This window comes from Anolis carolinensis, chromosome 5 (genome assembly GCF_035594765.1).
Source record: "Anolis carolinensis isolate JA03-04 chromosome 5, rAnoCar3.1.pri, whole genome shotgun sequence".
NCBI classification, from domain to species: Eukaryota; Metazoa; Chordata; class Lepidosauria; order Squamata; family Dactyloidae; genus Anolis; species Anolis carolinensis.
In genome coordinates this window covers 197,667,818-197,693,601 of record NC_085845.1, presented here as the reverse complement: position 1 = coordinate 197,693,601, position 25,784 = coordinate 197,667,818, and the positions used below count along the sequence as shown (strand labels likewise).

General features: G+C 41.5%; 1 protein-coding gene across 1 annotated transcript; it reads left to right on the top strand.

The window, feature by feature from the left end:
- The first annotated feature begins 639 nt into the window (after positions 1-639).
- LOC100568046 (TRPM8 channel-associated factor homolog) lies at positions 640-24,759 on the top strand. The gene is made up of 8 exons (XM_008110275.3): positions 640-898; positions 7,735-8,376; positions 14,826-15,817; positions 18,120-18,214; positions 19,525-19,738; positions 21,248-21,487; positions 23,000-23,337; positions 23,913-24,759. Exons 2-8 carry the CDS (start codon positions 7,760-7,762, stop codon positions 24,162-24,164), a joined length of 2,748 nt encoding a protein of 915 aa, XP_008108482.2. The 5' UTR covers positions 640-898; positions 7,735-7,759; the 3' UTR covers positions 24,165-24,759.
- Positions 24,760-25,784: the final 1,025 nt, after the last annotated feature.

Genomic DNA, 25,784 nt, shown 5'->3' with positions numbered 1-25,784 from the left:
ATAGTTTTGGTTTCCATCTGAATTGATCCACAGCTCTTATTATATATTTTCCGAACTGAATCTAACCTTAATAAACGTATTCATTAATAACTGTAAAATAGTTTGGACTACCTACCATAACCTAACAATCTTATGAGAATATTTTGCTGTGCAGCTCCATTTTCAGTTGATTCTTTGTCTGAATACATTTCCATATACAGTAGAGTCTCACTTATCCAAGCTAAACGGGCCGGCAGAAGCTTGGATAAGCGAATATCTTGGATAATAAGGAGGGATTAAGGAAACGCCTATTAAACATCAAATTAGGTTATGATTTTACAAATTAAGCACCAAAACATCATGTTATACAACAAATTTGACAGAAAAAGTAGTTCAATATGCAGTAATGTTATGTTGTAATTACTGTATTTACGAATTTAGCACCAAAATATCATGATATATTGAAAACAATGACTACAAAAATGGCTTGGTTAATCCAGAAGCTTGAATAAGTGAGGCTTGGATAAACGAGACTCTACTGTATTTATTTTTCCAAGGCAAAGGGCAGAAGTAAACTTCCAATTCCGGTTTCTTTATCTTTTGCCTGAACTCCTAAGTACATTTCTAGGAAGGCTTGTTCCTGTCTCTAAAAAAAATTCTCTTTAAAAGGTCACAGCGATCCACTTTAAACTCACAGCAACCCACTTTAAAAAGGTTACTAAGAGTTCATATGGTTTCCTCTGCAGTGGACTGATCAAATATCTACTTTCCTTTTACAGAAAACGAATGTGTAAGTTTATGACCCGCTTGTGATTCATCAACATCTTTCATTCAAGCCATAAATAAGATGCTCCAAACGGATGGTCTCGCATCGTTTTGCAAGCAGATAGACTTGAAGGGATCGTAACCCGTTTGGAAGGTGAGTCTCTGAAAACTATTTACTTATTGCTTTTTTTCCTTATTGAAAATTTTGTTTGATTGGATTGTTTTGTATATGTGGGATTTCCTCAAACTGTCAGATCCCATCTGGTCTTGGGAGCTAAGAAGGGTCAGCCCTGGTTCGCACTTGGATGGGAGGTCACCAATGAATGAATACCAGTTTCTGTAGTCTCTGTTTCACCTCTGAATGCATCTACACCAGGATTGTCCAACTTGAGCCCTCCAGGTGTTTTGGACTTCAACTCCCACCATTCCTAACAACCTCAGACCCCTTCCTTTCCCCCCTCAGACGCTTAAGTGTAAAGGAAAAAGACTGTAAACCTTATTTATTCAGTAAAGATTATATGAAACCAAACCCATACCCCAGAGTTCCCAGCTGTTAAAGAAATCAAATTTCTCTCTTGTTTTAATTAGATATTCTCCATGTACATTTTCTAGGAGATCTTGATAAGTTAACCATTTTGTCTTGCCTTTCATCTCTTTTCTATAAAATGCTTTTTGTGCAGAAACCCAGGCTGGCATCTTCGGTCATAAGATTAATCTATATATCTCCCATATTAGTAATACAGCAGGTCTAACATAATGATTTCTAAAAGCCACGTTCACTTCCACTTTGTCACATCACATGTAACCATGCCAACCATATCTCAAATCATGTCCCTCCAGTGCCAACATCCTAGTATTACTCAACAGAACCCTGTCTTTTATCCAAAGTAAATAACAAGTAAAGTTTCAGATCAGGTGTAGCTAGTCCACACCATTCTTCTGCATCTTGTAACACCTTAAGTTTAATTATTGGTTTCTTTCCTTGCCATACAAATTTAGATACAGTAGAGTCTCACATATCCAACGTAAACGGACCAGCAGAACATTGGATAAGCGAATATGTTGGATAATAAGGAGAGATTAAGAAAAAGCCTATTAAACATCAAATTAGGTTATGATTTTACAAATTAAGCACCAAAACATTATGTTATACAACAAATTTGACAGAAAAAGTAGTTCAATACACAGTAATGCTATGTAGTAATTACTGTATTTACGAATTTAGCACCAAAATATCATGATATATTGAAAACATTGACTACAAAAATGCGTTGGATAATCCAGAACATTGGATAAGTGAGTGTTGGATAAGTGAGACTCTACTGTATATCCTTTTGCCATTGTTTAAAAGGTTTATCTGTCGCTATCACAGGTGTTGTGTGAAAAAGAAATAGAATCCTTGGAAACATTCATTTTTATCACAGATTCTGCCTAATAATAATTGTAACTTATCCCACTATAGTAAGTCTTCTAAAATACCTATCCATAAAATTTCATAATTATTTTGGAACAATACTTGACTTTTTCTCTATTTTAAAACCAGTTATATCTGACATTTTTCCTTCTTTTATATCCATATTTTTAATTAACACTTTTGTTTTCTGGTTATTGATTTTAAATCTTGTTAAAGTTCTAACATCTGTCAACTTTCTCATCAAGATTCCTATTCCGTTTAATGGGTTTTGTAAAGTAATCATCAAGTCATCTACAAACGCTCACAATTTATAATTTTCCTGTTTAATCTTTATTCCAGAAATCTTTTCCTCATATCATGTGTCCCTTAAAAGTACTTCAAGAGCTAGTGTAAACAGAAGTGTTGAGAGTGGGCATCCTTGTCTAGTCCCTTTCTGAAATTCACATGGCTTGGTTAAATTTCCATTTACAACCACCTGTGCTGTCTGCCTAATATAAACTGATTGTATCAATTTTATGGAATTATCTCCAAAAACCATGTCTTTCAATACCTTAAACCAGGGGTCCTCAAACTTTTTAAGCCAAGGGCCGGTCCACAATCCTTCAGATTGTTGAGGGGCCGGATTATCATTTGAAAAAAAAATACAAATTCTGATGCACACTGCATATGTCTTATTTGTAGTGCAAAGACAACAACAACAACAACAACAACAACAACGAAAGAACAATACAATATTTAAAAATAAAAACAATTTTAACCAACATACATTTATCAGGATTTCAATGGGAAGTGTGGTCCTGCTTCTGGCCAATGAGATAGTCAAGTTAATTAGTGTTGTTGTTGTTGTTGTTGTTGTGTGCCTTCAAGTCATTTCAGACTTTGGGCGAGCCTAAATCTAAAATTTGTTTATTTATTATTTATTTATTTACTGCATTTATTTACTACATTTGTATCACATCCTTCTCACCCCAAAGGGGACTCAGAGTGGCTTACAAATTATATGTACATACAATATATTATATTATTAGCATAGCACAATACTAGCATTATATATTACTATATTGAACTATACCACTATAATGTAATATTATTAGTAATATTATATGTAATATAGAATATATAATTAATATTATTATATGGTATTATTATTAGTGTTATATTGTATTACATTCTAATATTATTATCAATATTATATGTATATACAATATATTATATTATAAAACTGAGGGCGGGGGCCAGGTCAATGACCTCGGAGGGCCGCATCCGGCCCCCGGGCCTTAGTTTGGGGACCCCTGCCTTAAACATTGTATTGGAATTCAACCCTACACTACTCAAGTCTGCAGTCCTTAATGAGGAACAGTCAGTCTCCTGAATTGCAGTTGGAATGTATCTATTTGTTTTCTTCTCTCGATTTCTACTCTCATTCTGATTCGTTATTTAGAATGGATACTTTGCAGGTGCATGCCTTTGTTTCAGACTTCTGCTTCTTGCATCATATTGAGACCTCTTTCTGCTTGTGTGTGAGGAGAGGTGTTGTGCTTAGAGATTTTTTCCTCTCTTTGAACCCTAGAAGATATAGCATTAGAGTAGCTCAGATGCAGTTCTTTACTATTAGGAACTGTAGTTATTATTTTTGTAAATAAACTTTTTCTAATTTATAGAGTGTTTGCCTCCTAATCTCTAAATTTCTTTTCCAGCCACAACACTTCACGCTCTGCTTGCTGTGAGCTGAATGCTCAACTATAAGTATCCTGTTTGTATTTTGGATGCTCTGCTGTATTTTTGGGAGTTTCCCCTAACACAAAATCCCTAAAACATAGATGGCCAATTTAGTTTACCAAAGGCTTTTTCTGTATTTAAAAAAGATCCAAATCACTTGTTTTTCATTATGTTCTTCCAAATACTGTACTCCAAAATATCAAATATAGTCCTTATGTTGCGATGTAGTTGTATTTTAGGCATTAAAACATATTGATCCTGATAAGTAAACTGCTGAAATATGCGTTTCAGTCCTTCAGCCAGGATGGTTGTAAACAATTTATAGTCATTGTTCAGTAAAGATATTGGTCAATAATTCTGTGGTAAAATCCAATTCCTGATCTTCCTTTGGTATTACAGCTTCTCACCATGTTTCAGGTATATATCCTGGTTTAAGTATGGAATTCATTATTTGTAAAAGCAGTCGCTCAAGTTGACCTTCAAAATGTTTATAATGCTGGTAATCCATCTGTGCCTGGTGCTTTCCCAGTTTTTATTTTTTTGATAGCCTCGGCTATTTCTTTTGGTATTATTGGCCCATTGATCAATTGCTTTGGTGCTTCAGCAATTTTGATAACTTTTGCTTGATTAAGTAACTGTCTATGTCTTACAGAGATATATGGTCAACCTTAAATACATTACTGTAATACTGTTGAATATTGATATCATCAATTAATATTTTATCCTTGTGTGATATCTTAACAATTACATTTTTTTTCTTTTCCTTCCTCAATTCGTATGCTAACCAATTTCCTGGTTTATTTGATTCAGCTAATAAACCAGAGAGTGTACTGATGTGGAAAAGGTGGCAGCAACAGGTATTTCTTAAACCTCCTCGCCACCACTCAGGCGAAGACATTAGAGCTCTAAGGTAAACCCAAACGTGGGTTCCTCTCAAGACCACTCATACTTGGAAGGCTTCCCCGAAGTCTCTCCCTTTGCAAATCCCAATCCCCAAGGACGGAGGAGTAGGCCCCGAAGAAGAGCCTCTATCCCAACCTCTCCAGCCCCAAGACCTAAGAGGGGAATCCAGATGGCTCCATGGGTGCTCATCAATTTCCATATCAACAAAAATCTGCCAGTGACCAAAAACTAATTGTAGACCATACCCAAAGCCAATTCCCCAGTCAACAACAACAACAACTCTTTATTGATTAGTCAATTTGACCATATCAAAACATGTGAAACATACAAAACGTACACACTTACCCATAGCAACAAATGGCCCCATCTCTCAAATAGAATCCCCTCAAACTCCCCTGACAATGTTTCAGGAGCTTACACGGTGGACAATACCCGCCTCTGATAAACACCCAAAATCACCGATAATAAGAATCGAAGAACAGTAGAAAATAAATGAGGAGTGCAATCAAGAGCTGATGCTGGAGATGCCTTCAGAATCAGCTCATCACTTTAGCATCATGGGGGAGGAAGGCTCACTAGTCCCTAGGACTAACTCCTGTAAGGTCTCGAAACACGAGGTGCAGGCTAGAGTTCACCTCTCAGAATCCTCCACCCTTGAGCAAAGACCAAGGAAAGAAAAAAGTTTCTGGGCAAAATGACTAAAGACTCTAAAGGCTCTAAAGACCCAGGAGATACGGATGCCCTGCCACCCGGAAAGAGGAAAAAGAATCCTAAGGGCCAGATGAAAATCTCTTCTTTTCTAAAAAACGATCAGAGCGCAGCCCTCCAAGATGAGATCCAAGAGCCTGATGAATTTTCCCAACAAGTTGACCAAAATAAACAGGGCTCCTCAACCTTAGGGAACCATGCGCCTAACATGACACAAAATCCACATGAAACTTCTGAGTCCCCAAACGACAATTATACCTACCTGAGACACTCAAGAACTAATGGCTCTATTTCAAACAATTTATTACCACCTACACAACCATTACAAGAGGCGTGTGCAAACACGAGGAGTAAGACATCTCAAACACGGTCCCACAGATCAGCAAAGGGCTCCACATCCTGCCCAAGAAATGGTTGTGTAATCATGGATGCAATTCCCCAGTCCACAGAGCACAGTGTGGGGTAGGCACAAAAAAAAAAAAACTTCCAACAGGGAGGGAAATCCCTACCTGACATCTAGGCAACCAGTCAGACTTGAGTGGGTGGATGGGTCAACACCAAGATTGGAGCCATCTTCCTTAGCTTCCCTAAGACCCAGCCCTCTCTCTCTGGTGCCTACGTCCAGCTCCCACAAGTTGCCTCATTTATCAAAGGAAGCTCCAGCTCAGCATTCCAAGATGGATCCTGGGGAGAAGGAGGGTGTTGGGAATCATCCTGGACTACTCAAGTCTAGATGTAATTAGATAGATGATAGAGTTTGATTGAGGGAATCCTTTCCCTGTTTCCAAAGCATGCCTAGACAGGCTTTACTGTGTTTCACTCTATCCTGTTTACGTCACATCCCTTACTTTGAAATTAGTGGAAATGTGAATCTTTAGGGACACTAACTTCTCATTGGTCAGAATGTCTTTTATGGCCCCAATAAATTGGACCATGAGGTTGGAACCATTTTGGTTCAGTCTTCTCCCTTTGTTCTTCTAGCTAACAAGCAGCATCTTGCTGTCTCTCCTGGCAAGACATAACTATTTAGATGTTTGTTATTTTTCCTTTCTTATTTTTCCTTAGAAACCAGTCTAGAGTAGACTAGACAGCTCCCAAGCCTTTCTATCTACAATGGAGTTCTTTTTACCTGAATAAATACTTTTTGAACTTTTATTGAGACTCTGCAGTCCATTGCAATCCTAAATGGTCAAAGGCTTCTCTTTGCTCGCCCCATGTAAGTAACTGCTGCATTTGAGAGCTTTGCTTTTGCTACTCTGCTGATTTTTGGTGGAATCTCCCTCGGAGAGGGTTAAATTGAGTCTAACTGCTCAGAGATTACCACAGCAGAGGGCACCAGGATAAGATAAGGGTTTACCTGTTTCTCCTCCTTATCTACTGTTTTCTAATAGAACTACCTCAATCTGCCTCTAAGATAATGTTAAAATACAGGTCTGTTAATCTGATTAAAGGGTTGTTGTATGTATTCCGGGCTGTATGGCCATGTTACAGAAGCATTCTCTCCTGACGTTTCGCCCACATCTATGGCAGGTATCCTCAGAGGTTGTGAGGTATGGAGAAACTCAGCAAGGAAGGTTAATATATATCTGTGGAGAGTCCAGGGTGTGAGAAGAACTCTTTGTCAGATGAAAGGCAGAGTGAATGTTGCAGTTAATCACCTTGATTCATCTTCTGGCTTTTCCTGCCTGGGGGCATCCTTTGTTCAGAGTCATTAGCTGTCCTTGGAAATCTTCTGTTTTCAGAGTGTTGCTTCTTATTTACTGTTCTGATTTTTGAGTTTTTTAATACTGGTAGCCAGATGCCAAATTTAAATGAAATCCGGTTCAGATCCCGGGAGCGGCTTGAGCGCCCACTGTTAGCTCCAGCTCCTGCCAACCTAGCAGTTCGAAAACATGCCAATGTGAGTAGATCAATAGGTACCTACCTTCCGGCAGGAAGGTAACAGCGCTCTATGCAGTCATGCCGGCCACATGACCTTAGAGGTGTCTACAGACAACGCCGGCTCTTCGGCTTAGAAATGGAGATGAGCACCAACCCTCAGTCGGTCACGACTGGACTTAACGTCAGGGGAAACCTTTACCTTTACCTTAGCCAGATACCATGGCCATACAGCCCAGAAAACATACAACAACCTTGTGATCCCGGCCATGACAGCCTTTGACAACACAATCTGATTAAAATTTTTGTTGACATGGAGTTGTCAGAATTCGGTAGGCTTCTGTTGATATCTCTGTCTTCTCTTTCAGATATAATAGTACACAGGCTGTTCCAATGGATTCCCAAGCATCTTATGCATCTCTAGTGAAAGGCATTCAGTCTCTGGATGTAACAGGAGATTTTAATCCCTGTCAGCTCTTGCTCACCGGAGACCGGGCTTTCCCGGTGCTTCTGAGTTCGAAGGATGAAGTCCTCATTGCTGCGTCTCAGTACGGAGAAGGACACATGGTGGTCTTCGCCCATGAAGCAATGCCGGTCCTTCCCCGGTTTTTGCCATTGATTAGAAATGCTCTGGAGTGGCTGAAGCCATCATCCACAGCACAAGTGGGGGTCCACCAAAGCATGGCTGCCCTCTCCCAGGTACTCCTTAGCAATGGAGTCAAAGTGCATCCTGGAGTTCCCCTTGGAGACCCTCTAGGGGTCTACTGCCTGGATGCCTACAATGGTGACCAGGCGGAGGACCTGGTACGGTTTGTCAAAAGAGGTGGAGGTCTGCTGATCGGAGGACAGGCCTGGCACTGGTCATATCAACACGGTGAAGAGAACGTTCTGATGGAATTCCCTGGCAACTGGGTGACCAGTGTGGCTGGCGTGTATTTCACTGCCAATATGGGAGAGAATGGGATCTTTCCCGTACCCACGGAAATGCCAAGGCTCCCTCTGATCACTAAGTAAGTATTTCTCTTTATCTGCCTTATTTTAGTGTTGTTATTGTATATCTTCAGTTTTTCTTGCATGCCTGGATAGTTTGTTTCTGTCACTTGCACTGGTTGAAGGGCAATCGTATCACAGAGATTTCTTTGCAAGGTTTCATCAGAGGGTTGTTGTATGTATTCCGGGCTGTATGGCCATGTTCTAGAAGCATTCTCTCCTGACGTTTTGCCCACATCTATGGCAGGCATCCTCAGAGGTTGTGAGGCATGGAAAAACTAGGCAAGGAAGGTTAATATATATCTGTGGAGAGTCCAGGGTATGAGAAGAGTTCTTTATCAGTTGGACGTCAGCGTGAATGTTGCAATTAATCACCTTGATTGGCATTGGAAAGGTTTGTCTCTTGCCTGGAGGGCATCCTTTGTTCAGAGTCATTAGCCGTCCCTGGAGCTCCCCTGCCCTCATTTTAGGAGGGCGACTAAAATGATTAAGGGTCTGGAGAACAAGCCCTATGAGGAGCGGCTTAAAGAGCTTGGCATGTTTAGCCTGCAGAAGAGAAGGCTGAGAGGAGACATGATAGCCATGTACAAATACGTGAAGGGAAGTCATAGGGAGGAGGGAGCAAGCTTGTTTTCTGCTGCCCTGCAGACTAGGACACGGAACAATGGCTTCAAACTACAGGAAAGGAGATTCCACCTGAACATCAGGAAGAACTTCCTCACTGTGAGGGCTGTTCGACAGTGGAACTCTCTCCCCCGGGCTGTGGTGGAGGCTCCTTCTTTGGAGGCTTTTAAGCAGAGGCTGGATGGCCATCTGTCGGGGGTGCTTTGAATGCGATTTCCTGCTTCTTGGCAGGGGGTTGGACTGGATGGCCCATGAGGTCTCTTCCAACTCTACTATTCTATGATTCTATGATTCTATGAGTGTTGCTTCCCATCTACTGTTCTGATTTTTGAGTTTTTTAATACTGGTAGCCATTGAAATCCACAAGCATGTGGACAACTTCAACAGAAAGGAAGAAACCATGAGAATGAACAAAATCTGGCTACGTCAGGAGAGAATACTTCTAGAATGTGGCCATACAGCCCAGAATACATACAACAACCCTGTGATCCCGGCCATGAAAGCCTTCGACAACACATTGGTTTCATCAGAGTTTCTTCGGACTTTGAGAACGTATTGTTACCAGGTGAGATTATAGCGTAGCGTAGCGGAATCAGTAGCATCCAGATAACACCATGTGCAAAAGACTCAGACCAGGCAGAGGAATTGAAATGAACAAAGGAAACTTTACTCTTGCTTGTAGAGTTGAAATACAAAACAGTTCTGCAATCGTACAATGTCCATGTAGTTGCATAAGATCAATAACGAATCAATCAGCATCAATATATACATACAGCATAGCATGTTAAATCAGCTACTTGACCGTAGCTATTAGAGAGCCTTCTTTTTCCTTGCTCTCTCTAGCAAGCTCAAATTCCAACTGACATTTCCAGCCACCTGCCAGAAATAGATACATTGTTTTAGGCGTGGCCTTGCCTCTGCTAAAGAGCTGAGCTCCCTTTTTGCAGAGTTCTTTTTGCAAACCAACTTTTGCAAGGATTTCTTTACACACACACATACATACACATTAGCAATTTGGCGTAATAATACTTCTAGAACGTGGCCATACAGCCCAGAATACATACAACCCTGTGATCCCGGCCATGAAAGCCTTCGACAACACATTGGTTTCATCAGAGTTTCTTCGGACTTTGAGAACGTATGACTTGCCTAAGATCACCCAATGGGCTTCCATGCCCTTGTTCAGACCACAATACCTTAAGGTGGCCATAGATCAGAAATAACTGGAAGACCTACCACAGCAAATGCTGTGGTTGAGACCCATCTTTAAGTTAGATTGCAGTTTCATACACCATATTTACTCGAGTTCAATACTCACCTTTTTTGGCGACATTACATCACCAAAAATGAGATGTGCATTAGATTTGGTGGCGCATTAGAATCACACACATAATCTCATCTACTCCCGGCTCTCCTATTCGTTCTTCGTTGGTGCTGCCTTGAGAGTCACAGGCACTGTCATCACCTCCTCCTCCTCCCTCTCTTGTCAGATCAGCTGCCCACCTCGCTTTCCTCAACCTGGCAGTCCAACAACTTGGCCTGATGGAGGGGCACCGTTCCCCTTGCCTGCCGGCTGTTTTGCTGCCATCCATTTCACTGTATGATATCAAGGAGCCAGGCAGGGAAAGCAGGCAGTGGGTGCCTTCCAACAGGCCTCGTTCACAAAACCTTCAAAACCTCTGTGAATGCGTTCAGTTGGGAACCATGTGAATCTTGCAAAGGATAGGTGTGTGGATTCTGTCCGTGTGTGAGAGGCTTAATTGAGACACAATCACCTCTCCGTCTCAATTTTCCTCTTCGTCAGCAAACTAGCAAGCTGCTTAGCCACACGAACATAAACATAAATCCACAAACAGCTGAACTCGGTGGTTCTTATCTTTTATTGCAGTAATTTACAGCTATTTACAAAGCACTGCCGGAAAAGCTCATAAACATGTCTGGCTCAATTGATAGCGGCGACCAAAGAACATTATCAGTTAACTTGTTGACGCCCCCATTCCACAACAGTGTCTTATGTCCGGCTACTAGGCTTGCTCAAATAATTCGATTTCCCCGTTACCCGTTATTAATTCGTTATTTTCATTTGTTTTGAAGCAATATACGGCCTTGATTGTCCACACGTCTGGATATCGCGGTTTCGAATCGCGAGAGGCCGTTTTTTCTTATTTCTTCGTTTTTTTCGTTAGGAAAAAAAAGCTTTTGCAAATCACCCAAACTCCCACCATTCAGGCCCTTTCCTTTTGCCCCTCAGCAAAAGGGGCGTCACGGGCTCAGCCAATGGGAGGGGGTGAGGGGGAAGGAGGCCGAGGAGGAGGAGGAAGACGGAGGGGGGAAATGGCTGCCGCCGCCACCGCCTCGCCTCAGCTCAGGCCTGGTGTCTCTCTGTGAGGCGGGAAGGCGGCGAATGGAGCCGGGAATGGAGAGACCGAGAGAGACAGAGGTCTATAGAGACACGCAGAGATGGAGGCTGGCGCGGGGCCCGGCGGTGAGGAGGAAGAGGCCCGGGATGCGAGGGGGTGTGGGCCAGGCCCGTCCTCGGCTGCTCCCGGGGAGGGAGGGAGGACTACGACTCCCAGGGGCCCAGATTCGCACCCTCCCTCCCCCCAATACAGGTCTCCATACCACGCTACATGAACTTGAATGGATACTGTGGTTGTGTTGTCGAAAGCTTTCATGGCCGGGATCACACTGTTGTGGTATGTATTCCGGGCTCTATGGCCATGTGCCAGAAGCATTCTCTCCTGACGTTTCACCCACATCTGTGGCAGACATAGAGGTTTTGACGTCTGTGCGAAGCTAGGCAAGTGGGGTTTATATATCTGTGGAAGGTCCAGGGTGGGAGAAAGAACTCTTGTCTGTGGGAGGCAAGTGTGAATGTTGCAATTGGTCACCTTGATTAGCATTGAATAGCCTTGCAGCTTCAAAGCCTGGCTGCTTCCTACCTGGGGGAATCCTTTGTTGGGAGGTATTAGCTGGCCCTGATTGTTTCCTGTCTGGAATTCCCATTTTCTGGGTGTTTCTGGGAAGGTAATGGCACTCCATGTAGTCATGCCGGCCACATGACCTTGGAGGTGTCTATGGACAACACTGGCTCTTGGGCTTAGAAATGGAGATGAGCACCAACCCCCAGAGTCAGACATGACTGAACTTAACGTCAAGGGATACCTTTACCTTTACCTATACACACACACACACACACACACACACACACATATGCAGGGACTATATATATATACACAGTATATATCACACACACACCAATTTAACAAAGTTTCAGCCACAAAAACAAAGTTTCTGAAGTAGAACAACGACTTTCACAGTAAAGACAACCCAATTTAACAGGAAATAAGACTTTCAAACCAGGAACAGATTTCTGCAATTATTAAAAAAATGGTTTATTATAAAAGCTATGAAAATTCTCCAAAAATCAGAGGATAAGGGAAACATTCCAAATTTTGGTGAGCTATCAGTGTTAAATGTGTTCTACCATTGTACCAAGTTTGAAGAAGATCACTCAAAAAATGAGGGTGGGAGAGTCCTGTAAAGTCCTCTCCCTCTGTGCTGTTTTTGGGAATTGCGCATGCGCGTCCGCCATTAACGAATTAATTTAGAAAATAACGAATTTTCGTTAATTTCGAATTTTTTGAGGGGCAAAATTCGGAAATACCTTCAGAAACGAAACGCTGCCCCCCTCTAGTTTTGAAACGAGTTTAGAATCAAATTTTTCGTGGATCGATCAAGCCTACCGGCTACGTCTGCGGAAGCTACGAAGTGTTACTCTGGCAATTAATCTTACTCTATGCACTCAACCATTGCTCAGTCTAATAGATGCTGCACACACTAGCTTTAAACTACATTTTGAAAATTTCACACCACACAAATCATAACTCTGACAGATTCCTGTTCACATATGGGGGCCTCGTCAAACGAGGTAAATTTAGCATTCTAGGATGCTTCCACCCTGTCTTGGGGATGGAGCCCCACACCAGCCATCACACAACGTTGTGTGACATCTGACGGAGGCTCTGCCCCAACTGGGATGGAAGCGTTGGCAAAGGCACCCCTACAACACGGGAGCCCGCACGTGTTGTGCTGCTACAATAGAGCCAGCACGGATCCTTGCACCGTTGTGAGGGAGAAGGACACGGGCTAACGGATTTGCCCCGCTGCCCCCCACATCCGACAGCAAAATCAGGTGAAGCAGGATGCTTTGGCTGGTCGTTGTGATGAAGCCCTAAGCCTAATAAACTGAGTGCATTACATACAACAGGAAATCCCTTTTATGTAATGTGCTTCTTCAAAACTGGGGTGCACATTAAGTAAGTAAAAAATTACGTAAAACTTTATTTATATACCACTCTATCTCCCCAAGGGGACTCAGCGGTTTCCAATCATAAAACAACAACTTACACTACATAGCCAGCATAATAAAACACATTATTAAAAATGAAGTAAAACTATAAAAAGGTAAGGTAAAGGTTTCCCCTGACGTTAAGTCCAGTCGTGACCGACTCTGGAGGTTGGTGCTCATCTCCATTTCTAAGCCGAAGAGCCGGCGTTGTCCGTAGACACCTCCAAGGTTATGTGGCTGGCATGACAGCATGGAGCGCCATTAACTTCCTGCCAGAGCGGTACCTATTGATCTACTCACATTGGCATGTTTTCGAACTGCTAGGTTGGCAGGAGCTGGGGCTAACAGCAGGCGTCACTCCGCTTCCGGGATTTGAACCTGGGACCTTTTGGTCTGCAAGTTAAGCAGCTCAGCGCTTTAACACACTGTGCCACCAACAAACCTTGATCAAGGGGACGGGGATCATTAGCCAAATATATTAACATAGACCGTTTAGGGATAGATGAGTCTTATACAGTATATTTCAGGGCCAAAGGTTTGATGGTGCATTTGATGGTGCATTATAACCAAGGAACCCCGGTGGCGAAGTGTGTTAAAGCACTGAGCTGCTGAACTTGTAGACCGAAAGGTCCCAGGTTCGAATCCTGGGAGTGGAGTGAGCGCCTGCTGTTAGCTCCAGCTTCTGCCAACCTAGCAGTTTGAAAACATGCAAATGTGTATAGATCAATAGGTACCGCTCCGGCAGGAAGGTAACGGCACTCCATGCAGTCATGCCGGCCACATGACTTTGGAGGTGCCTACGGACAACGCTGGCTCTTTGGCTTAGAAATGGAGATGAGCACCAACCCCCAGAGTCGGTCACGACTGGACTTAACGTCAGGGGAAACCTTTACCTTTACTTTACCTTTACTTTACTATAACCAAGTAAATATGAAAGTCTGGAGCCCACATCTACCCCAGCCTGTCACTGGAAAACTCTGGAAGTAATGAGAAAGACAATTCTGTTAGGCCCTGCTGTTGTAATTGTAACTTGAAATGTCCTTCCGTAAAATAGATGAGATGGGATTTGGCCCGGGCTGTGGCGCAGGCTGGTGAGCAGCCAGCCAGCTGCAACAAATTACTCTGACCAAGAGGTCATGGGTTCGAGGCCAGCTCGGAGCCTATGTTTGTCTTGTCTTTGTTCTATGTTAAAAAGGCATTGAATGTTTGCCTTATATGTGTAATGTGATCCGCCCTGAGTCCCCTTCGGGGTGAGAAGGGCGGAATATAAATACTGTAAATAAATAAATAAATAAAATTTGCTCTTTAATAATGAACAGCATTTCTACTTCCTACACACCAGTCATGTTAAAGGTCTTAGACACAAGCTTAGCATAGGAAAGACTGTTCCAATGAAAGCTTCTTTCCTTCTGGATCTTGATACACACACCTTAATAGGAGCACAATGTCTAGATGAAGGGCATTAATACTACTCTTCATCTCTTGTTTCAACAGGTCTGGGTTAGACATCCAAAGAGACTTAAATTCCCTTCTCAATGGAGTGACTCAGTTTGACATGTACGATAAGATCCCTTCTCCCCTGCTCATCCACGGGAATTTGGCATTTCCAGTTGCCGTATCCGATTCTGATGAGACGTTCATCGGAGCCGCATACTATGGCAGGGGACGCGTTGTAGTTGCCTCCCATGAAGGGCTATTGAATACCGATTCAATGCAGACATTTTTGCTCAATGCCATTCGGTGGCTTATGGCTGGGAAAGGAGGAAAGGTTGGAGTTGGAAGTGATTTCTATGGGGTTCATTCTATGTTACTCCAAGCCATGATCCCTTGTGAACTCACCAGTCTTCAGGAAGGCCTCAGCGTATACTGTTGCTCAGCCTATAGCGATGACGAGATGGAAAATATCCACGAATTTGTCTCTGAAGGAGGTGGTCTCCTCATCGGGGGTCATGCCTGGTATTGGACTTACAACCATCCCAACAGCAGTGCCATTGCGCAGTTTCCAGGAAACAAGATCCTGAACAAGTTTGGAATAGGAATCTTTGGAGAAACAAGCAACTCTAAAACCTACCCTGTGAGACAGGCTGGAGACGAATCTTTGAATTACAACTTCCGAAAAATGCTCTCTTATTTCAAGGAACAGGTTGAGAACAATCAACCTCTACATCCGCCGTATTCCCAGTGGTGTAAGAAACTGGCACAAGATTCAGCCGCATTCCTACAGATCCCAGCTGCCAAATCCCCTATTTTCTCCTCGGTTCACAAGCATATGGTGGAACTGGTCCAGCGCTGTGGGATTCCCGACATCGATGCAAACAACCCAATCAAATCCAACTCAGACAAAGCTGTTTTACTCTATATGTCTTGGGATCTCTACAACCTGATGCCCGAATTCCAGAGTTTAGTCCCCTGCCTGAATCAACATTTCACAAAACCCTTTCCAATAGCATCTCCCCAAACCATCTGGATTAATGGAACAAATAACGGTAAGAGAAGATTTTAAAAGGTCGATATATTTGGAGGGGTACTATGAGGGCATAGAGGTCTCCTGGGAGGACGAATGTGGTCTCCAGCTTTCTGCAGTTGTCCACCATTGCCATAAGCATATGTTAGCAAGGAGATGGGGCAGCTGGTAGATATCCTTAGCAGTGAAGATGAAAGGACCATAAGCCAGAAAATAGTAAACTTTTGCATATATAGCTTTGCCTCTTCATATATCATATTACCCTTTTATATAGACAATGTAAGCTCTTTGTATGAACCAAAGTAGTACGTGTAACACAGGACTTGTGCCCTTCCCTTCTGTGGCCTGGTGCTTTTCTCCAGAAAGTTCCAAGGAGAGAAGCTAGTTCAGAGTAAACATGTTAGGTCACAGACACCAACTGTGCCAAAATAGGTGTGGAGATGAAGAAGACCATCAGCAATTGGTCAAGTTTAGATAAGCCAAGATATATATTCTTTGTTAACTGCGACACACTTTGCAGTGGCCATTCGGTTGTTTGCTTTATCATAGCTATGATAACAACAAATACTTTGCTTTTTGTTCTCTCACGAGACTGGGTTTTCTGCCTGATTGCCTCCTGAGCCAGAACCCTTTGAGATAAATTTCCTTACAAAGTGACCATGCCTTAAATAAGGGGCATGAATCGCAATGCCCTCCAGGTGTTGAACTACAGCTCCCAACATTGATTCCCATTGGCTATGCTGATTTACGGATGCTGGGACCTGGGGTCCAACATTTGGACAGTCACACTGTAAGGATGTTATGAGTTACTGGGAATTATTAATATGATTTTATTTGTTTATTAAAAGAAAAAAAAGGGAGTTATGTATTAATGAAGGCCGGTCTCACTTGGAGACCTGTGGAAGCAGAGTGCAGCGGGTTGCCATAGCAACGTAGCCTCTCCTTGGAGAAGAAGGGGGCGTGGCTTAGTTAGCAGTTAAAGCTGACCCTTAAAAAAAACGGTTTTGGGGTGCTGTTAGACTTCTGAAGAAATAGGAGCTGTTGGAGTTAGCTCTCTTTTAAAACTTGGAAAATTAGGAAATTAAGGCTTGTTCATACAGCCAGAGACAGCAGCTTGGTGTCATTCAGGGAAAGGCTGAAGATATAAGCTGACCGGGAGTTTAATCTATTACATTCTGAAAGAAGTTGTTTAAGAAATATTCTGCACTGTAACTTAAGATCCTGAACATATATATATTTGAACCACTCGCTTATGTACAAATAAACTTGAATTTTGTTGTTCATAAAGATCAGTCTCCTTGCCTCACTCAGAGCATGAGGGAAAGCCATTACCATTGACTGTTTTATCACCTACCTTAAAAGACATTACCTCACGTTGGTGGCAGTTACCGTACTTTTCTATATAAGTTACCATCTTTACTCATTTAAGCCCATTAGTTCTGTTATCCTTCCTTACTCTCCAAATCCTCCTGATATATATATATAATCCAAACATATCTTCCCTCTATATTTGAAAGACCGGTTTACAAATTGGTGCCAAGCGGTGGGATACGTTTAACATCTCAAACTAAGTGCCTTGAGACCGCATAGTGAGACCGGCCTTCATTAATACATAACTCCCTTTTTTTTCTTTTAATAAACAAATAAAATCATATTAATAATTCCCAGTAACTCATAACATCCTTATACACACAATTTCCACTCTTTTTTTAGATCCTTGGCAAGGTTCTTCTCTAATGTGTAACGATCTATCATAAAATTCAGTTAAAGCAATTTCAGAAAATTCTCATTCTCCAAGACAAAGTCAAATTTAATATATAGCCTAGAGCAGTGGTTCTCAACCTGGAGTCTCCAGATGTTTTTATTTATTTATTTACAGTATTTATATTCCGTCCTTCTCACCCTGAAGGGGACTCAACACGGATTACAATGTACACATACATGGCAAACATTCAATGCCATATGAAAATAGAAACAGAGACACAGAGGCAATTTAACCTTCTCCAGCTTCCAGCTTCCTGAGGGTATGCTCGATTCCGGCCACAGGGGGAGTTGCTGCTTCATCATTCACTGTAACGCCGAGTCCTTGATGGAGTACTTCCTCATCTTCTGGCATGCATGCCGCTGGACATTTTTATAATGACGTAAATTAGTTAAATTAGCTTTTTGGCTTTCAATTCCCAGAAATCTTAACAGGTGGCAAATTGGCTGGGATTTTTGTAGGCCAAAATCATCTGGGGACCCCAGGTTAAGAATCACTGGCCTGGAGACTTGTACCTATTGCTATATTGCAAATTTCATTTGCTGTTGATTTGGTCTTATAGGAAATGAAGCATGGAGAAGCTCTGGCATGTACGTTCCTCCAGCCAAGACTGTCACCTTGATCTTTCCATCCACTGTTCTAGATGCTAATCTGCAGGTACGGAGAGAAAAAGCGGGATATAAATAAACATAATAAACGTAATAAACATAATAATAATAATAATAATAATAATAATAATAATAATAATAATAATGTCTGAATCACGTCACATGGTATGATGGGGGTGAATATATGGTATCTGGGCCTGAAATTCTAGAATAATACTTAGATTTTATTGCATCCCCTGGAAAAACCTAAGAATCAGAATCAGACAATGCTTGTTGAGAAGCCTTGGCTTCAGATTTCTTCTGTGACTTTGGGTAATCTTGGCCTAAAATTAGCAAACCTGTGAGGACTATGAGCAGAAAATTGCTTGGCTTCATCTTCAGGATAAGGAAGAGTGGAATTACCAGAAACAATTCACCAAGCAATTTTCCTTTTAGGTTCCTTCTCTCCAGCTCTGCAATCCAATCGGCCAAATACATGAAAAATGTAGAAGTGACCTAGAAACAGGAGCAAAATTAATCTGTGCATTATATGTTATGTCTGTATGGTGCACTTATTTAATGCTTTATTACTTGGGTCTAAACAGGATTTCCCTGAATGCTTATATGTTTCCTCTACAGTTGATCTTTTGGTTAGAAACTCTGCCTTAATTTTTAACATGCACAATTAATTTATTTATCATGTCAGAAGCGACTTGAGAACATACTGCAAGTCGCTTCTGGTGTGAAAAAATTGGCTGTCTACAGAGACGTTGCCCAGGAGATGCCCGGATGTGTTACCATCCTACTGGGAGGCTTCTCTCATGTCCCCATAAGCTAGAGCTGACAGACAGGAGCTCACCCCCCCCTCGTGGATTCGAACCGGCAGCCTTCAGGTTAGCAACCCAACCTTCAGGTCAGCAGTTCAGCCGGCATAAGGGTTTAACCCATTGTGCCACCAATATGCACAATGTCTTATCTGCAATGTAATGTAAGGAATTGAATGTGTCTGTCCAAGGGAAATGTATATTTTCATATCTCTTATCGTATATAATAAAAATAATATAATAAAATATAATATAATAATATATTATATAATAATATAATAAAAAATGGAAAAATAAGTGTGCTCATTCTCTCATGTAAATAATCGGAGATTCCTATATTTAGGAGTGCTTAAGTGGACTATTAATGGTTGTTCTATCCTGTGGTTCATGAGTTGGGAACCCAGGCAAGAAAATGATGATAGCAACCTCCATACAAATGTGTATTTAGGCAACAGATGGCAAAGAATCCCTCATCCCTGAGACTAAAGAAATTTGGGAAGGAACCTTACCTGTCTCAATACCATCAGGCTCTTAAATCCAATATCCTTTTTTCCAGGTACAGATTGGCTGCCATTCTGACGACCTGAGCAAGGCTGGCGAGCTACAACGTCCTCCGGTGGTGGTCAGACGATTTCAGGTCAAGAGTCCAAGAGTGGAAGTCTCCAGTCTGTGGGGAGGCCTCTTATACACCATAGTGCCAGAGAAATCTTCCATTGGCTTCATATATATCACCATAGAAGGGGCCACCATGGCTCCTTACTTCAAGCATGGCAAGTGAATCCACACACACAAAAATCAAATCATTGTGGGATAGTTGGTAAACTCAAAAAAATATTTGGATACAAGTGGTGGCAAGGTACAAGAAGTTCAGCTGCACTTGGATGTCCATCCAAAAAGCTATGCACAATTCACTACTGTCACTTTGTTACCAGCATTGCAACCAGCTCAATGCACATGTCTTAAAATCAGAGCGTACGAATTCACACCTGGAAAGAAGCAGGTCATTGAAGGGAAAGGTTACGTCACTAGACCAAAGTTAAGTAGAGCCAAGCTAAAGGAAATGTATTCTAAACTGAGGAAAAATCTAGAAATTTTAGAGTTATTATTCACCAAATCTTAGTAACAAAAAAACTCAACATTTTCAGAGCATTCCATCTCTACCATTGAGCAAGTGACACTTTCAACTAAAAATAACAACCTGAAACAGAAGGGAAAAGTTCAGTGTGAAAAGTTTTTTTATGTAGTGTTACTTGGAATTTTTCAATATGGCTTAATGTATGTTATTTTATCATTGGCTAATACATTTCCCCTGATGGTAGCGCAGACCGAAAGGTCCCAGGTTCAAATCCCGGGAGCAGAATGAGCGCCCGCTGTTAGCCCCAGCTCCTGCCAATCTAGCAGTTCAAAAACATGCAAATGTGAGTAGATCAATAGGTACCGCTCCGGCAGGAAGGTAACGGCGCTCCATGCAGTCATGCCGGCCACATGACCTTGGAGGTGTCTACGGACAACGCCGGCTCTTCGGCCTAGAAATGGAGATGAGACCAACCCCCCAGAGTCGGTCACGACTGGACTTAACATCAGGGGAAAACCTTTACCTAACCTAATACATTTCTAGCACCTTCCCATGATTATCTTGCAGTGCGCTTCGAAGTCATTTCTGACTTATGGCAAACCTATCACAGGGTTTTCTGGGACTGAGAGTTTGTGCTTTGTCCAAGGTCACCTAGTAAGTTTTTATGGTCAAAACTATTTCCTCAGATACATGGAATGACGTGTCTAGGAACAGGCTTTTATAGCTATAGAAATGCAAAACTTGTAGACATGGTAATGAGGTGACAAATTTATTGGAGGACGAAGGCAGGAGGGAGACGTTGCTTAAGACAAGAGAGTGGATAACCGTATGACTGGTGGAGGCAGTTATTAGAATATAGTGTGACATTGACTGGGAACCAGAAAGGAGATGCCATAAACTGTCCAAGAGCCCTCATACAACTGGTGTGTTAACTAATGTTATGTGCTGTGTGCCAAGGAACCATTGTCTCTGTTCAATCCACTGTTGATAAGGCTGGAATTTCTGAAACTATTTCTGTCCAGCTGCTTGTTTCCAAACTTTCTTTATAGGTTTTTTTTTTTGTTCAAGGACTGCTGTTTGGAGTTCTGAAGTGGAGTGTCCAGGAAGTGTTATCCAATTGGGTTTTGTGTATTCTTGCATTTATCCTCTGGCACAGAGCCTAGTGGTGTTAGTGAATGTTTCTTTTCTTAAAATGTTGGATCAGGTGAAACCAGCATCCGGGCCTGGCAGGATACCATACGTCACTATCCTGCTCCCTGGGCTGAGCTAGAAACCGAGAACGTCATCTTGACATTGCCCTCAGATGATGCGCGCAAAGTAGATGATCCTGAGACCCTGCTCACTACCTGGGCCCAGATGATGAATGCTGTGACCAAGCTGGCATTCATTCCTCCTGTTTTCCCCAGACCAGAACGAATTGTGACTGACGTTCAAATATCAGCTGGTAAGTAGATACTGTTACCAGGTGAGTGTATAGCGGAACCAGCAACGTCCAGTTAACACCATGTGCAAAAGACTCAGACCAGGCAGAGGAATTGAAAGAACAAAGGAACTTTACTTGTTGAGTTGAAGTCAATTGTACAATGTCCTTGTAGTTGCATAAGATCAATAACTAATCAATCAGCATTCAGTATATACAGCATAGCATATTTAAACAGCTACTTGACCGTAGCCAGAGAGCCTGTCTATTTCTGTGCTCTCCCTCCAAGCTCAAATTCCCAACTGACAAAACCAGCCATCTACCAGCAAACAGATACATTGTTTGAGGCGTGGCTTTGCCTCTGCAAAAAGCTGAGCTCTTTTGCAGAGATCTCTTGCAAACAACTTTTGCAAGGATTTCTTTACACACACACACACATAGCAATTTGGCGCAATAGATACCACTTCATATCATACGCATATCAGTGAAAATGGTCAGATACAGCATACCTCCATATCCATGGGGGATACGTTCCAGAACTTCGTGTGGATATGCAAAACCACAGATAATAGCAAACCTTACTGAATGAATGGCTTCTGGTGGAAGCATATCAGAGTCACAATGGAGGTCCAACTAAATGTCTAGGAATCAATAGATTCTCCAGTATGACTCTTTGGTCAACTTCTGGTGGAAGTATATTACAGTGTTCCCTCACTTATTGCGGGGGTTAGGTTCCAGGACCACCCACAATAAGTGAAAATCCGCAAAGTAGGGACACTATATTTATTTTAATATTTATACATTATTTTAATACAGTAGAGTCTCACTAATCCAAGCCTCGCTTATCCAAGCTTCTGGATTATCCAAGCCATTTTTGTAGTCAATGTTTTCAATATATCATGATATTTTGATGCTAAATTCGTAAATACAGTAATTACTACATAGCATTACTGCTTTTGAACTACTTTTTCTGTCAAATTTGTTGTATAACATGATGTTTTGGTTCTTAATTTATAAAATCATAGCCTAGTTTGATGTTTAATAGGCTTTTCTTTAATCCCTCCTTATTATCCAACATATTCGCTTATCCAACATTCTGCCGGCCCGTTTATGTTGGATAAGTGAGACTCTACTGTATACACTATTTTAAGTCTTTATCAACCAATCGTGTATTGATAAATTGCTTCCTTCTCCTGTTGCCGCTTGGGCTCCTTTTCTCTCCCTTTGGCTTTTCCTTCCTCCCTTCCTTAGGCTGTAAATTGTAATTTTTTATGATTTATAATAGTCTTTTAGGGTTTACTGAAAAACCGCGAAACAGCGAATCCGTGAAAAGTGAACCATGAAGTAGTGAGGGAACACTGTATAGAACTGCCTAGAGGACCTAAAAAATGAAAGTTTGGGTAAATTCAACCTCCAGTCCTGCTGAATTTGTACAACTCTAATTTCAGTTTATTTCTTCACATTTTTTCTCTCCATCTCCCTCCCTCTCTCTCTCTCTATATATATATCTTCTCCTATGCCAACTCTGTCCCTTAGGTTGGATGCATTCTGGTTATCCGGTCATGTCTAATGTAGGGGGAATAGAGGAAATTGTGAACATGCAAGCCTTCAAAACCAAAGGGACCTGGGGTCCAATCCATGAGTTGGGTCACAACCAGCAGCAAAGTGGGTGGGAATTCCCTCCCCATACCACTGAAGCCACTTGCAACCTCTGGTCTGTTTACGTCAATGAGACGGTCCTGAACATCCCCAGGGACAAAGCTCATCCAGAACTCAAACCATGTCTGAGAAAGCAGAGAATTGAAGACTATCTCCAAAAGGGAGCTCAGCTGAAGGACTTTGACGTATTCACTGCGCTGGAACCCTATTTACAGGTAACTGGGAAGCATGAATTTGAGATACATATCTAGAGACAAGTCCCATGGAACCCAGTGAGGGACTTCTTCCTAAGTAAACATGCCTTGATTAGCCTGCAAAAAGTCTACTCCGGGTTTGTCCAACACAGGAGATACATGAAGCTGTCATGCCCACATTTTGCATTTCCAAGAACCCTAACAGAATCCACTCCCAAATAGCTTGTAGTGGACCTAAATATCCTAAAGGCACCAGATCTGATCTGATCTTGGAACTTTAGTTAGTACTTGAGTAAAAGATCTAAAAGTGGTTGTTCGCTACATGCTGTCTGCATGAAAAAGGTTTTGACTGGACTCAATATCCAATCCAATAAGCACTGTGCCCTGATAAGATTTGTATGAGCCCCAAACTGGGGTAAAGGATGTAAATATTCATGTTTATCCTTGGTTTTACTTATTAGGGTGGGTGTGTCTGTATATCTTCAAATCACAAGTGGGCATCCATTTTATAGGGTTTTCTTAGGCAAAGAATATGCAGAATATTACTTTGAAGAATGTAGCTAAGGGAATAAATATATATACCTTTTCGCCCCCAGCTACAGGAAGCGTTTGGATGGGAACCCTATATCCACATCTTTGCCGAGTACCAAAAAATGACCAAAATCCCCAATGACAACAAATCCAAGATGAATTTGTGGGCAGAAACGTTTTCACGAAGAGTAAACAAAAATCTAGGTCCTTTCTTTAAAGCCTGGGGGTGGCCAATTGAAGATGAAGTCTCTTGGAAATTAGCCAAAACTTTCCCTTCCTGGGAAGAAGATCCAATGAAGCAGTACCTGTCACTGTAAGGAACTGGAAATGAAACAAACTGAAGCTGCACTTCATAGAACTGTGCACCTGCATTGGAATTAGGCTGATCAGGTGAAATATGAGATGGTGCTTCTATTTTAAATAAGTTTACATACCATCCAGTTATCCCAATATGACAGGGACAGTCTTGATTAACACTCTGCCTTCCCACTTTTCAAATGTTTTAAATCTTTAAAGCTCTGTTGAATTTGGATACAGTTCTTTCTTATTTTCCTGGAAGCTTGTCATTGACAAGCACTTTGAGTAACCCTGCTCTAGGGCAAATCCAAACCTCTTTAAACTGTTGGCTGTGACTCCATTTGGGGTCCTCTAACTCTATCTAGGGGTCAAAGAAATTTGTGTAACTTGCCACCTAATGACTGCATTAAGAAATTTACCTGATTCTAAGAGGAAAAACTAGAGCCAAGAGTAGTCTGCCACTTGAGGCTGCAAAAGAAACATACCAGAGTGGCATGAAAAATGGTGAAGATCCTCTACGTCTTGTAGTATCAAATATTCATAATTAAGAAACAGATTTTTATGTATATGAAAGAATTGTTTTAAAATAAATATTTTTGATTTATTATCATGAAATGTTTGATTGTCGTATAACAATTTCTCAGGAGTAGAAAAATATTAAGCCCTGCTTTAGTGGATATGCGTTCCTTTTCAAATATGCTTGCCGTTATAGTTCACCAACACCACTCATGGCTTTGATTTTTTTATATATTTAGGTACATGACTTTACATTTCTATTGAAATTCGCACTGTTCAGTCTGGAACATTTCTTTCCCCTGCACTTTGAACCTCCTTTGAATCTTAAATCTGCCTTTTATTGTGCTCACCGCTTCTCCACACTTTGAGCCAACTTGAAATGTATTAAGAATCCCACCCAATAACACAGTGGTTCTCAAACTGGGGTTCCCAGATGTTTTGGCCTATAAATCCCAGAAATCCTAACAGCTGGTAAACTGGCTGGGATTTCTGGGAGTTGTAGGCCAAAAACATCTGGGGAACCCAGGTTGAGAACCACTGTTAAAGCATCTTGAAAAGGATTTAAGAAAGTAAACAGAAGCATGTAAGTTTATGTATGTGATAGTAACAGAGTCATAAATAACCAAGTTGGAATACTGACAATCTATTTTCAGTAATTAATACTAATGTATCTTCAATATTATATTTATGTGTTGTCAAAGGCTTTCATGGTCAGAATTACTGGGTGGCTGTGAGTTTTCCGGGCTGTATTGCCATGTTGCTGAAACATTCTCTCCTGATATTTCGCCCACGTCTATGGCAGGCATCCTCGGCAGTTGTGAGGCCTGTCATAGATGTGGGCAAAACATCAGGAGATAATGCTTCTGAAACATGGTCATACAGCCCGGAAAACTCACAGCAACCCATTATATTTATGATTTTTTCATATAAACTTTCTGCTCCCCTTTTCATAAGTAGGTGTTAGATTTTATTTAGCAATGTCTGTCTGATGGGGTCAGCATCAAAACAAAAATGCCACATACTGTATATAAAAACATTTGAGTTAAAATTTTGCAGTTTTAGAAATTTGGAGTCTGAAGGAAAACATAATTCAGGGCAGAATTCCTAGGTTATTTGTCCTGTTA

Coding starts and splice junctions, on each gene's coding strand:
- LOC100568046 (XM_008110275.3), top strand. CDS start 7,760: ATGGATTCCCAAGCATCTTATGCATCTCTAGTGAAAGGCATTCAGTCT. Junction 15,818..18,119: donor GATTAATGGAACAAATAACG/GTAAGAGAAGAT, acceptor TTGGTCTTATAG/GAAATGAAGCATGGAGAAGC. Junction 21,488..22,999: donor TGACGTTCAAATATCAGCTG/GTAAGTAGATAC, acceptor TCTGTCCCTTAG/GTTGGATGCATTCTGGTTAT.